At 45.4% G+C, this 13,792-nt stretch overlaps 1 protein-coding gene across 1 annotated transcript in view; it reads right to left on the bottom strand.

Moving 5' to 3' along the window:
* SORL1 (sortilin related receptor 1) overlaps positions 1-13,792 on the bottom strand; it is a gene marked incomplete at both ends in the record, with an annotated part of 141,068 nt that overhangs the window by 80,079 nt on the left and 47,197 nt on the right. Inside the window, 5 exons of the mRNA XM_084251265.1 lie at positions 2,130-2,203; positions 2,402-2,519; positions 5,031-5,223; positions 9,499-9,668; positions 11,320-11,421. Coding sequence (XP_084107391.1) covers positions 2,130-2,203; positions 2,402-2,519; positions 5,031-5,223; positions 9,499-9,668; positions 11,320-11,421 — 657 coding nt within the window. The remainder of the gene's footprint in view (positions 1-2,129; positions 2,204-2,401; positions 2,520-5,030; positions 5,224-9,498; positions 9,669-11,319; positions 11,422-13,792) is intronic.

Genomic DNA, 13,792 nt, shown 5'->3' with positions numbered 1-13,792 from the left:
GACAGGACTGGAGACTGAACGAATAATGTCTATGTGATGAAGGCTCCATTAAAACCAACCCCTAACTGCAGGGTTCTCAGAGTTTCCAGGTTAGTGAATGTATCTACATGCTGAGAGGGCGGTACACCCCAACTCCAGGAGGACAGAAGCATCTATGATGACACCCCTAAAGAATGAGACCAGGTCTTGAGACTGAGTCTTCCCTGGGCCTTGATGGGTCAGAAGAGGCTAGTAGAAAAACATCCAATAAAATTCTAGAAAAATGTTAATAATCTGACCAGGATGAGGTTTTAGAGAAGGGGTAGTTCTTCTCTTAAGGGGTACATAGATATTTTGCAGGTTGATACAAATTATCTGCTGCCTTAACTGTGATGTTGGTGATAGTGTAATGATGGAGAGCAATTCTGATCAAATTGTACCCTTTAAGGTAAAGTATACTTTCCTATTCACAATGAAATTGTTAAAGAAAAAACAAAAAAGGAACTGTGGGCATGGGGAGAATTTGCACAACTAATTAGCAGTAAGTGGGGAGTAAAATGGGGTGCAAGAATTAGAGTCACCCACTTTCTGGGCAGCATTCTGTCCCCTACATACCACCCTCCCTCACCCCCTTCCCCATCCATTGCCTTCACAAGCTCCAGGTCACCCCTCTCAAGTGCAGCCTGCCCAGGGGACTAGGACATAGATATAGTCTTGATCTTTCCATCCCTAGTTAGCTCTCTGCTGTTTCCAAAATCAAGGTCCCCTGTGCAGTGGCCACTTCCTGGCAGGCGTGAAGCATGTCTGGCAGGAGGCGAGGGCATCGGCCAGCCCATCCCACTTCACCGCAGGAGGAACACGACCCTGTTTTTGACCCATAGGAAATCACTTGCATGTGTTAAATTCCAGATTACACCAACATCACAAGGTACAAACCACAAGCCCATCCACAGGCGAGGGAACACCCAATTTCAAAAGGAATGTCGGCTCCAAGGAATGTTGGGCTTCATCTCCCACAGAAGCAGGATAAAGGTGCCCAAAAGTCCCCAATGGTCACTTTCCTTGCTACTCTGGACTTAATCACCTCCTTCATCAGAATACACACTCACGTTCTTCTACCATACTGTATGTCCTTAATGCATGCATACACACACACACACCTGCACATACACACATGTGCACGTACACACAATCTCTAGCTGGAAGGCTGGGAAGCCCTACCACAAATAAGTTAGGGGATAAGTTTCTGTAAATTGCAAAAAGCCAATCCAGTGTTGTCGATTCAGGAAGGTAAACATATTACACCTCCCTTGAGAAGCACCATGAGGATGGGAACTATCTGCTCACTCTTCTGGGAACTCCACATCCCTCCCCACATCAAGCTCAGCCTACACCAGAAGCTCAATCAATTCTGTGGGGTGGTCTACGCTGTCCGCTTCACATTCACAGGGGGCAGCACTGAAAGCAACCCCGACAGAATAGGACAATTTTGCTTCTCTTGGCCTTAGAAAGTCCTGGGAAGCTGATAAAAAATGTATTTTTTTTTTTTTAAATAAGCTTAGGAATTCTCTTGTGTCCAAGGCTGAATTAGCATTTCAGGATCAGAAAACCAGCCCCATCCTCAGTATCAGTCTGATCAATGTCTAAGAATACAAAGTAGTAAAACAACCTTTAGGCAAAACAAGCTCCTTCCACAGCAAAGAAAAGAGATGAGAGCACCTGCACAGCATAGTGCAGTGAGGACGGGCCTCATCTCACTTAAATACTACATCAAATAACCAATTTCAGACCTGAAACCACTAGCACTACATGGTCTTTTGCTGATGATTCAGCAAATCAGCACCCACTCCCTGCCAGACAGGCTAGGCCCTAGGGGAAGAAAAGGAGAACAGACATTGCCTTGTCCTTCCGGAACTTAGCTTGGGAGCATCTCGGTCAAATTCACAGTAGCAAAAATCTGTTTTTGATTCAAAGTAACATTTTTGGCAACATCACAAGTCCACATTATAAGGCGAAGGGGCAGCAAAGCCCCCTGTGTGGCTCCAGGTTTTCTATTTCATAGCACTTCTAGGCTTGCTGGCCACCACATGGGCCGTGTGTCCCTGAGCTGTCATGTGGTCAAAAAAACAGCATCAAAGGAGGGCCATCACCTCTCGCCACCTGGCTCCGGCACTGCTAGAAATGTAGACGTTCGTCTTGCTCGCCAAGTTCTTTCCCACTGAACCTAAAATGCAAAAGGAATAATTACTTTTAATTTCAAGAAGATGCCAGATAATCACTTGGCCCAACTAGAAATTCTGATGGTGTCTAACGACCTAGAATGTCTCAAAGTCATGAACAGTAGTTACTGCAGGAGATGGTGTGGGTCACTGGTTAATCAAATGATTTAACCCGAAAGTGAAAGCAGGCAAAGTCAACTTACCAGTGGCAATGATCAGACCGGGAGCTGACTCCTTGGACAGGATGGGCATTCTCCGCAGCTGCAGGTTGAGCAGCTGGCTAAGCCGCTGGGCCAGGTGGAGGGAACAGCCTTGGGAGAGCTTTAGAAAAGACACAGGCACAGTCAGCAGGACAGGGAGACAGGGAGATGATGCCTAGATCACCCTCTAGACCCTGAGGCCTGTGTGAGGCCACTGCAGTGAGATAAAGGGAAAATAAACCTGGTCCACAGGAAACTAGAGTCACCATCCCACCGTTCCTGGGGGTGGTCAAGATCATCTGAGCCACACCAATTCCTCTCATTGAAGAAAAGAGAAAAACACTGCTAAAAAATCCTTCTGAGATTCTCAGAGAACAGCAACTAGAAGTCAGTGCCAACTCAAGTAGATAAGAAAACTTCCTCTCCATATTATCTAGAGTCTCTCATGTGGCTCAGAACCAGAGAAATGAAGTGATTTCATGGTCTATATTTTCTAAGTCAGTGGAGATGGATTTCAAATACAATTTAAGCAATTCTGCCAAAAAACCAAGAATCAGAAGTTATAAAGTCTCACTGATAAGCTCCCAGATGTACAATATGTGTGTTATAAACACCATAAGGATTCACATTAATTTTTTTATGTGGCCTGCATTTACACAAAGCACAAAGTCTGCAGTGTGCACCACAAGACTTCAAGCTATGCCAACTGGCCTCCATCTCTTTTATGTTCAGATTTTAACAGTTAGGTGAGAAAAGGCCTTTTGCTACATGGTTGGAGCCAAGCTTCTCCACCAAGTGATCATCAAATGTTATTTAGTCTTGTCCACCATTCTAAGCAGGGTAAACGTGTGTGTGTTTCTGGTACAGCAAAGACTACGACATGCTCGAGATATTTTTTATAACCAAAGGAACCCTATCTTGCTAGCATCACAGCAATAAATAAAAACCTGAGCAAATCAGGTTGGCCCACAAAGAAATTATATGCCAACCTTCTCTTTCAGCATAAAATAGAAACAAAGTCATTTAATTGTTCTACAGTTCATAAATAAGCAGCTGCATTTTAACAATACCTTTACATCCCCAAACTGTGCACCAAGGGTCTTGGGTGCTGCAGTGAACTCACAGAGGCACCACAGGAGACTTTAGTTCTCTCTGGCGAGGGCTCAGACCCCCTTGTCAAGTTGACATCTGACCAACAGGTTAAGTATCACAGTGGTCTCAGACCTCCTGAGATCTAGGAGACACTGCCGAGTAAAGGAGAAGCACCTGGAGATCTGTTTCTATCAGCTTATATCTTTCCTCTTTCCAAAGTTAGACTTCTGGTGAGTGGAAAATGGTTGCCAAATAGGGACGATACAGGGGCAAGAGTCTCCTAAAGGATTTCCCCAAGAGCTACGGGCTCAGCATACAGAAGAGCCAACATTTAACTCCAGAAAAATAAAACTCAAAAGACCAGGTGATTGTCCAAACGGCTACTGTTTCTCCAAAAATTAGTGCTGCTACACATTCTAAAAGGCTCAAGTAAAAGAAAAGTGGGAGTGTGGGGAATCACATAATGCCAAGGATCACAATCCAGGGCTAATCCAGAGGGAAAAGACTGAGCTACTAAGATTTGGGAACATCCAGTGGAACCAAGTAATACAGATCACTACTAAGATTTCCAGATGAGGCCAAAGAAGGAAAATCAGAGTCCTAAATTCTATTGAGAGGGATTTTAAAAGAAATTCCACAGAAATAACAACTTGTGGAGAGAGTCCCAAACTTTCTAGGTTCACAGCACAACTGGTGTCTCAGTAATTTTTTAGTACAGCCTCCAGCCAGAATACTAACATTTGTTTTTAATATACTTAAGATCAATTTAATAAATATAAATATATCCTAATGACTTAGTAACAATTTGATATAGCACACATATCAAGTATAAAGAAACAAAATTTTAATTTTATTCTTAAGTAGCCACAATTAACAATGGGATGGTGCACCTATCAGGCACTGCACAACTTCTCAAACTTTGGGATTTTTTTTTTTAAGGAGTATTTTTTTTTAAGATTTATTTATTTTATACAAGAACCGGGGTACAAGCCAGATGCATGGGAGGGTGAGAGGATTTAGCAGACAGAGCGGGGAACAGAACAGGCAGACTGACGAAATACACTGCTGAGGGGAGCAGCGAGCGAGACAGGAGAGGTCTGCCACGCCATATGGGACCCTCACCGGCTGGCCGGGATGGAACCAACGCTGCAGAGGCTGTGGACAGCCTCATAGAGCGGCGCTTAACTGCCTGCGCCACCAGGGGAGGCCCTCAAACTTTGGGATTTTATTGGACACCACCATCATTTCATATTCCACCCTGATTTTCTCACCTGCCTTTTAGCACATCAACTGCTAAAAATCCAGTCTCATATGATGTCATCAGAGGAAACAGAGCCCAATCTACGGTTGAAGCTGTGACCTACCTCAAGCTAGCAACTCTCATGGTGACCAACAGATGTCAAGTATCACAGTGTTTCCCTGAAAAGCTTAAAATAGACCAAGGTACCCCCACGGTGCCCTGGTGCAGTTTGGGGACCGCACATGTAGACCAACAGATAAATTTGTATTGAAGACCTAAATGAGATTAAGGCATCTATACCTCACAATTGATTTTTTCTCCATATCCCGTGAAGGCTGGGGCCTGAAGAAATTCCCAGGTTCCCCCTTTGTCAAAGGTGATGACTGATCTCATGTTCTCCTCATTCATGGAACCATTAATCAGAGTAGCAATGTAGACCCCTTGCAACCCTTCCACGCGATGGAAGTCAGCGAATGGTTCATTTGCAAAATACCTATGAGAGAAAAACCATTGTGAACCTGATTTCTTGGTATGTTTTTATTGGAAGTAACATAAAATGCAACCTTTTAAAAGTACATAATTCAGTGGCAACAAATACATTCACAATGTTATGCAAGCATCACACCCATCTAATTCCAGAAAAGTGTCATGATCCCGTGCCCTGTGGCAGTCACCCCCACTTCCAATGCTGGCAACAAGTCATCAGTTTTCTGTCTCTATAGATTTGCCTATTCTGGGTATTTCGTAAATGGGATCCCACACTTTGTGGCCAATGACCTTCACTTAGCATAATGCTCCATCTCAGAGCATGTCTCCGTACTTCATTCCTTTTGATGGCTAAAGAGTGTGTTCTCTCTTTAAGTGACTGTTTTTTAATGTTGAGGGCCAAGATGCTTATCTGATGGCTAATGGCTCACAGGGGGCTCAGAGTCAACAATACAATACAAGACAGTGGATGAAAGATTCTCTATCATCCCAATTGGCCCCAAATCCAGCAGGGAGCCTTGATAAACTGGAAACAATAATCCTGACATGCAGACACTAATAATAGAGCGAGGTCTGACGCTTCCACCCAGTCTGTAGGGAGCTAGTGCTACCAGGCACTTACAACCAATTAACCAAGCCCACACCAGGTTTCTGACAGAAGCAGAGAATCCCTTCCCTAAGAAGCAGTGTCTACAGTGAGGATGCATCTAGAAAGCATAAGGATATGTTTGTTAACAGTAGAGCAGAGACCAAGGCCGGCCAGGCCCTCTCTGCTCTATCAGGATGCTGTATGATACCAGAAAGCAGTTTTGCCCCAGAATGGCACACAAGCTGCAAATGTAACAGATCTCTGAGGAGTGATAATCATGGTTCACACATGGCTTTTAAAATATTAAGGGACTTATGTGCCACTGGGCTTCATTAAAAAGCAAAACACTGCTTTTTTTCCATTATCCACCACACAAATCTGGAGCTGGGTGCTGGCTCTGCCACCTCAGAAAGGCCCATGCTCCAGCTAGAAAGCAGAAGGAATATAAGCAGTGAGACACTGAGAGACTGAGCAGATCTCCATAAAGTATCAGAGTTGAGAGCTAATATTCTGATATGTGGTTTTTCCTTGGGTCTATTTTAGTTAATTTTTCAGCTGCTTCCTTAAATATGAACCCAATATGCATTAGCTCTGCTTCCTATTTACTTCAGCTCTGCTGCTTTTGATTCCATCATGGAGTCAGCCGTCCTCAGGTGTGTGCTAGCTTCTTTCATATATCCAGGGGGTCCGAATTTCTCTCATTTAGACAAACCCTACTTTTTCCCCTCACATCATTCTAGTGGAGTTTTATCTTTTAATTCCATACAGAAGCCTGCCCTCCTGTACTTCGGATGCCCCTCTGTCTTCAGACCCAGCCCACCTTGACAGGCCCTGTGAGAACTCACCTTACCCTGAGTGCTCCGAGTTTACCTTCTCCCACTTTCTCTCCCTGGCCTTGTGCCACTCTCCCCTCCTTCCCTAAGTGCCCTGGGCCAGGGCTTGCCAGGCAACCACCGGGTCTCCCTCAGTCCCCTGATATGTCAAGCTGAGTCCTCCTCAGGATGCGGACACTTGTGACTTCTTATCAGCACCTTTGTTCCTCAGCACATGGCTCTCCACCAGATTCCCACTTGGCACATCCCACCAATGCCAGGGTCATTGCCTATTAAGAATTCTTTCCTTGTCCTCTAAGTAAACTAGAAGCAGTTCCTTGGCACCAGGCCTTCCTACCGAGCTCAAAGAAAAGCTCGCTTCAAAGACCACAGTTTTGTCGTTGTCATTTTTTTTAACCAGCTTTATCACGTAATCTGCTAATTCACCCTTATCCACCTTCAGCTCGCTGAGATGGAGAGGCAGATGACAACAGGTCACTGCCCTGAGCACATCTCAACATCTCCAGTCCTGGGATAAAGTCTGAAGAAAAAAAATAAGGCAGCTGAACAGGATGTTGGTGTAAGAATCTTGAAGCAAATCTACTTTCAATGTTCTAACTAAATTGTGAACTCAGGTCCAACTACATGAAGGACCATCTATCTAAGGTGGCCCTTAGTCACTTAACTGTAGTTACTATTTCCTGGGGACACTCTCTGCAGCTTCTTGCTCCTGCTCTGCCCAACCAGGAGACATTCACCCTGAATATCTGACCAACGTGGAGACCAGGAAACCTCTGACAAGCTGATTACTTATCCATCCTATTCTCAGAGGCTCTCCAAGGTGAAAAAAAAAGTATCTTTAAACAGTCAGCAAAAGGCCCAAGGGATAATGGCTCATGATTTTAACTATAAAAGCAGTGAGAACAATATCACTTACCCATAAAAAGAAATGACACAAACTACATGTGGATAAACCTGAAAAGCATTCTGCAAAATGAAAGGAGGCAGACACAGAGGTCACATTTTAGGGGACGGATCCACGTGTCCACAATATCCAGAAAAGGTTAATCCACAGAAACAAAAAACAGACTGGTGGTTGCCAGGGGCTGGGAGGAGAGGTTGGTAGGAAGAAAGCGCTTAATGGGAAAGAGCTTTCTTTTGGGGGACAATGAAAATATTCTGGAGTAAGATAAAGGTGGTTACACAGCATTGTGAATGTACTGAACGTCACTAAGTTGCTAACTTTGAAGCAATAGCTTTTTTTAAAAAAAAAAAGATTTATTTATTTATTTATTTATTTATTTATTTATTTATTTATTTATACAAGCCCTGGGTACAGTCAGAAGCACGGGAGGGTGAGAGAATTCACCAGAGCCAGAGTGGGGAGCAGAACAGGCAGAAGGACAGAAGTACACTGCTGAGGGGAACAGCAGGAGCGGCAGGAGAGGTCCGCGCACCATGTGGGGCCCTTGCTGGTGGCCGGGGATTAAACCGGCGCTGCAGAGGCTGCGGGCAGCTTCGCAGCCCAGCGCTCAACTGCTGCACCACCAGGGGAGGCCCAGTAACGGCTTTTTTTTTTTTTTCCAAAAGTCCACAGGCCCAGCCCAAGGGGCTAGCTGCTGCTGACCACCAGGATCCCAGAGGTTAATCGCAGCGGGAATGGCTCATGACACTTTAGAGCACATTGAAGGACAAGCAGCCCGTGTTTCTATGCCATGTATCTGGGCTTCTCATTGCTCCTAAAAGAAACCAACCAAGTCCCACCACAGAGCTACTGTCCATGCTGGTCCCGCTGCCTGAGGTGCTCTTCCCCAGGCTCTTCCCTCTTGTAATCCAGGCACCTACCCAAATGCCCCCCCCCCCCAGGAAGCAGCCTTCTATGCCCAGTCTGTATAAAATAATACCCTCTTAATCCTCTTATCTTGCTTTATTGTTCTGCTCAGTGCTCATATTACCAGGCAGATTACATATTTGTTTATATTCTGCCTTTCCATAACTAAAGCAGGTTCCAGGGACCTTGTTCTGAGTTTTCATTTCTGCATGCACTGTTTCACTACTGTGCCCAGAATACCATCTAGCACGGAGGGAGAGCCTTCTTGTTGAAAGACCTGATGACTGAATGAAGTGGCAGAATGAGGAGACACAGCAGACAGCAATGGCAGCCCTCTCACTGAAGCCAGAGCCTGAGAGCCAGACCCCACTGCAGACCAGTCAGTCAGCTACACCACAGGGCGCTTTCAGAGAGCAGAGATGACCCAAGTCACCTGACAACCACCTGGCTGTGACAAGACCAATGAGAATCACAGGACTCAGTCCTGATGGAGCACAATGCCACCCGGGGAATCATGGGGTTAATGTCTCTGAAACTCCCAACTCCACCCCTCACTGAGCCTGCAAAACCACTCCCAGCATGTGATTCAGTGATACAGGGTCAGTGCCACTGGTGTCTTTCCAATGACACCAACAGACCATGCTGCCATCCTCCAGAAGGGCAGGAGTTGTGATATGAATTAATCCGAGCCTCTCTGCTGCCAGGCCCCACAGCCACATAGGCCAGCTCTACTGACTTGCTTTTCCTCCAACTGCTCTTCACCACAGGCTCAGAAACAGGTACCTCAATGACAGGACCCCAAGAGAATGGTTAACACAGTGGCTTATGACCCTGTCACCCAGAGCCACCACGCTCACCTTGGTTTCACAGTCACCTGCAGTGCTTTCTTAAGATTCTCACACCCAGGTCACACCAACCAGCTAAATTATAACCTCTGGGTAAAGTGAGTTGGGCACCAGGGTTTCTGAAAACTCCTCCAGGTGAGTCCCAGCTAGAGGTCAGGGGTCGTGCAGATGAAAGACAGTGGGGAGGGACACGTGGTCCCCTTACCTCACCAGCGTGTCGCTGCCAGCCCCGCCTGGGCTGTAATAGAGCACATTTTCCAGAGACAGGGAGAACTTCAGCCCCTCTGCCTCTGAGATGTACAGGTTGGTGCGGTTGTTACTGTGGCTGACACACACAAACACCTGGTCTTCAGAGGCATCCGCGATGTAATATTCCTTTGAAACAAAGATCAAAAAAGGGGTCACAAATATACACTCAGTGGCTTCCCCTATGCACAGTACAGCAACGATTTCCAAGTGCCCAGCCATGAACACAGACTTAGTGGCCACAGAAAACTCCCCAGTCTTGGCAAAAAAGCCTGAGTGAATTACCTTTAGAGAACCTGAGGCTGCCGTGTACAAGAAGAGGTTCCCAACTGGCAAGTTGGGAACGAAAGAAGAGACACTGAACTCCATAAATGACCTAAAAACCTCCTTTTAGTTAATTATGTCTCCCTCTTTTTCCCCATGAGATCTATCACTGGTAAAAGGTACAATATAGGTTAATGGGCATTTCCTTTCCTTTTATTTCTTTCTCATGATTAAAAGGCAGCAGAATGCATATAAAGCAAAATCCTAACACGAGTGTTCTCTTCACCCCCTACTCAGAGCTACCAGCCTCCCCCACACCAAATGCTAATGTCAAGGTTATCGAACGCCACATCCTCCTTGTAGTCACTTCTCAGGTGACCCCCAGTACAGATGAACCTTTCGTATGGATTTCCACCCTATAGATCCTCTACATGGACTGCACGGCTCAGCACAGAGGTGACGGGCACCAACCCCCTTAGAGTCATCTAAAACATCTAGAGACATCTAGATGTCTAGATGTCTAGAGACATCTCCCCCAAACCTTTAGTAATAGCCTGCTGCTGACTGCAAGCCTTACCAATAACCTAAACCATCGATTAACACCTGTGCTGTATGTTGTACATATTCCACGCTGTAGTCTTACAATAAGTAAGCACAGAGAAAAGAAATGTGAAGAAAAATCATAAGGAAGAAAAAACAAACTCACAGTACCGGACTGTATTGACCAATTCGGTTACATTGTCTGTCTACAAGAAAACGCACATCGAAGTGGACCCGTTTAGTTCAAATCCATATTATTCAAGGATCAGCTGTATATTAAGATTTATTTTTATTTATTTATACATGCACTGGGTACAGTCAGAAGCGCGGGAGGGTGAGAGAATTCAGCAGAGCCAGAGCGGGGAGCAGAGCAGGCAGAAGGACCGAAGTACACTGCTGAGGGGAGCAGCGGGCGGCAGGAGAGGTCTGCGCGCCATGTGGGACCCTCCTCTGGTGGCCGGGGAGCAGCCAGGGATCGAACCAGTGCTGCAGAGGCTGCGGGCAGCTTCGCAACCCAGCGCTCAACCGCTGCGCCACCAGGGAGGCCCTGTATATGCTTTCTTTATTGGCTCAGTTCTCAGTATCTGTTTCTAAAGGGGGGACCTAAATCTTACCCCCTTTGGGAACCGAGCCATCTGTGGGCAACAGAGCAGGTACTTCCTAAATAACCGCTGTTGTCACTGACTTCTACTCCACCAGCACAGCACACTGAGCCCATTGACTCTGGCTCCAAGCCTCGCTGCCAACCCTCCTTTCCACTTGAAGCAAATCAAGGCTCCCGTTCAACTCCACTTCAGTGAAGAGGGAAAAGCGGATAAAACAGATCGAGATGTCCGAAGCACAGCGGCTCTCCCCCGAGACCTAGCTGGAAAGTGACTTCAGGGAGCCTCTAATATCACCCACCCCACAGACGGCCATCCCCTGGCCTCTGCAAGGGCACAAAAGCACATCCCGCCCCCAAGCAGACCCCACTCACATTAATAGGATGTCTGGTGACAAACTGGGCTGCTCGCATGGGCTTCCGGCCAAAGGAGACCCAGAGCTGGATGGAAGATGGCTGCTGGCTGTCCAGGAGATGCTGCAAGAGAAGAGAAGAAAATCAGGGGCACCAAATCATAGCCCTCGCAACAGGCACAAAGGGAACAGCAGTCAGGGCACTTGGATTTTACAGAAAACACAAAATAGAGAGTGTGACTGCAAGTGCACAGTTTTTGCAACACCTGCCATCACCGCACAGCCTGGATGGTGTGGCTTAAGGTACCTAGTCCGCAGCAGATAGGAGATTCTGCACAGATGTTACACAAGGAGGAAGGCAATGGCCTGATGGACTTGGGGAAGCTGCCAAGGTATATGCTCAGGGAGTGAATGGGGGTTATGATGAGACTGAAGAGACAGCCTGGGCAGAGCCTCCCTCCAGTCCCATGTTACCTGCAGGAAGAGAGCAGCCTCAGCGCATGCAAACAAAACATTCTCTCTCCTCCCTTTGACTCCTATTTTTAAGTTACAAGGATACTCAAATTTGCACGAAGAAAATGAAAGGAATCTCAGTTCCTTTGTTTAAAGCTGAAAGAATTTTTATTGATTCTATTTGCTAATCCTTTAATACCTCTCACTGATTAAGGTCTTTTGCTGGGATATAGTTTCTTTAGTATTGAGTGTTGGACAAGACACTGACCAAAATACATTCCATTTTAGAGATATTAAACCATAGCTAAAATCTTGAAAATGTGAAAGCCAGCTCCACCACCCAAGGAAATCAGTAAATCTCTCTGGATCTAAGTTTTTTTTCATCTATAAAATGAGAAGCTGCTATGGAACAGGACCTTCTGTAGAGATGTTTAAATGATCCAGAAGCCTTATACGTACATATACAAAATTATTTTCTGCAGATACTTCATTTTGCTAGGAAGGGTCTATACATTTAACCAGATTCTCAAAGGGATTGATAACCCAAAAAAGGTTAAGAACTATTCAAGTACAACCAATAACTATTCAAGTACAACCAATGTGAAGAACAAGCTGATGATCCCAGTTATTTTTGATTCCCTTGAGCAATATATGTATTTAAATCCCCACTGAACAAATGGCTAAAAGTAGCTTGTCTTCAAGAAACCAGGTAGCGGCATAAAGAACTAAGTTTCCAAAACCTCACTGTGAAAATCATAGTAACAGCTTGTACTCACCATGGGCCCCAAGCAAATGATGGATCTATTAGAAATGTAAAAACATGTTACCTGAGAGAAAACAGTTCCCAGCAAAGCTGTTATGTGGCAATTCCAAAAACACCTCTTAAGTAAATAAAATCTTATCAAGGATTAGTTTGTCACCCTATATAAAAAATCCATATATATATATATATATATATATATATATATACGAATACTTAGATGATCAATGAAAAACACATTTTTATTACATTTTGTCACAACTTCCAACTGTGGCTATCCCTTAGACATGAGCCATTTTTCTCAGGGAAGCCAGGGCCCATCAGCAGTTACAAGTGTTGAATGACTGCCGTGGGGGGCCCAAGAACTGAGTTTGCACAGCAAGTCCATCCTTACTCCAAAAATGCAAAAATCATAGAATACCAAGGTCATAAAAAATCTCCAAACACATCCATCCCATTTCCTTCTGGGAGAATTATCACTCCTAATGTATTCTTGAAGAGTTGCTATAATATTTTGCTGCCACGAAGAAAAATAGCAACAATTAAACTACAGCACAGTATTGACTCTAAGACGTATGGTACAACCCTAACACGTTTCTTAACAAATCATGGGGTTTTGTTGTTCCTGGGCTTTTCTTTATTGTTATAAAAGTAAATCGTGGTTGGGTCTCCCTGGTGGCACAGGCAGTTGAGTGCCGCACTGTGAAGCTGTCCACAACCTCTGCAGTGCTGGTTCGCTCCCCGCTGGCCTCTGAGTAACCCAAATGGCAAGCAGACCTCTCCTGTCTCGCCCGCTGCTCCCCTCAGCAGTGTATTTCATCCGTCTGCCTGTTCTGTTCCCTGCTCTGTCTCTGGTGAATCCTCTCACCACCACCACCCCCCCACCCCCGCGCATCTGGCCTGTATCCCGGTTCTCGTATAAATAAATAAAATCTTTTAAAAAAAAAAGGAGAAAAAAAGGTAAATTGTGGTCATGAAGGACGGATGCCAGCTATCCATACAGGTAGAAGGTTGCCCACTCCCTACTACTGATCGACTGCTCCTTGGCGTCCACTGGAACAGGCTCTGTACATTCTTTCAGAAATACGGTGTGTCCGCACGTGGTAGCATGTTTGTACAGTGACAGACAAGGCTGCACTGGTCCAACATATCCACTACCTCCTCCTCAACAGGACCCACTGCCATCCAGAACCAAAGACCAACATTCTCTACCTTTTGTTACAACTATGTGTGTTCATGTGACCAGTTATTAGGCAATGAAACACAAACACAAGTGTGTTGG

This window comes from Talpa europaea (genome assembly GCF_964194135.1).
Source record: "Talpa europaea genome assembly, chromosome: 12".
Taxonomy (NCBI): Eukaryota; Metazoa; Chordata; class Mammalia; order Eulipotyphla; family Talpidae; genus Talpa; species Talpa europaea.
Note: the sequence above shows the minus strand (reverse complement) of the source record. Positions and strands in the feature narration are given on the sequence as shown.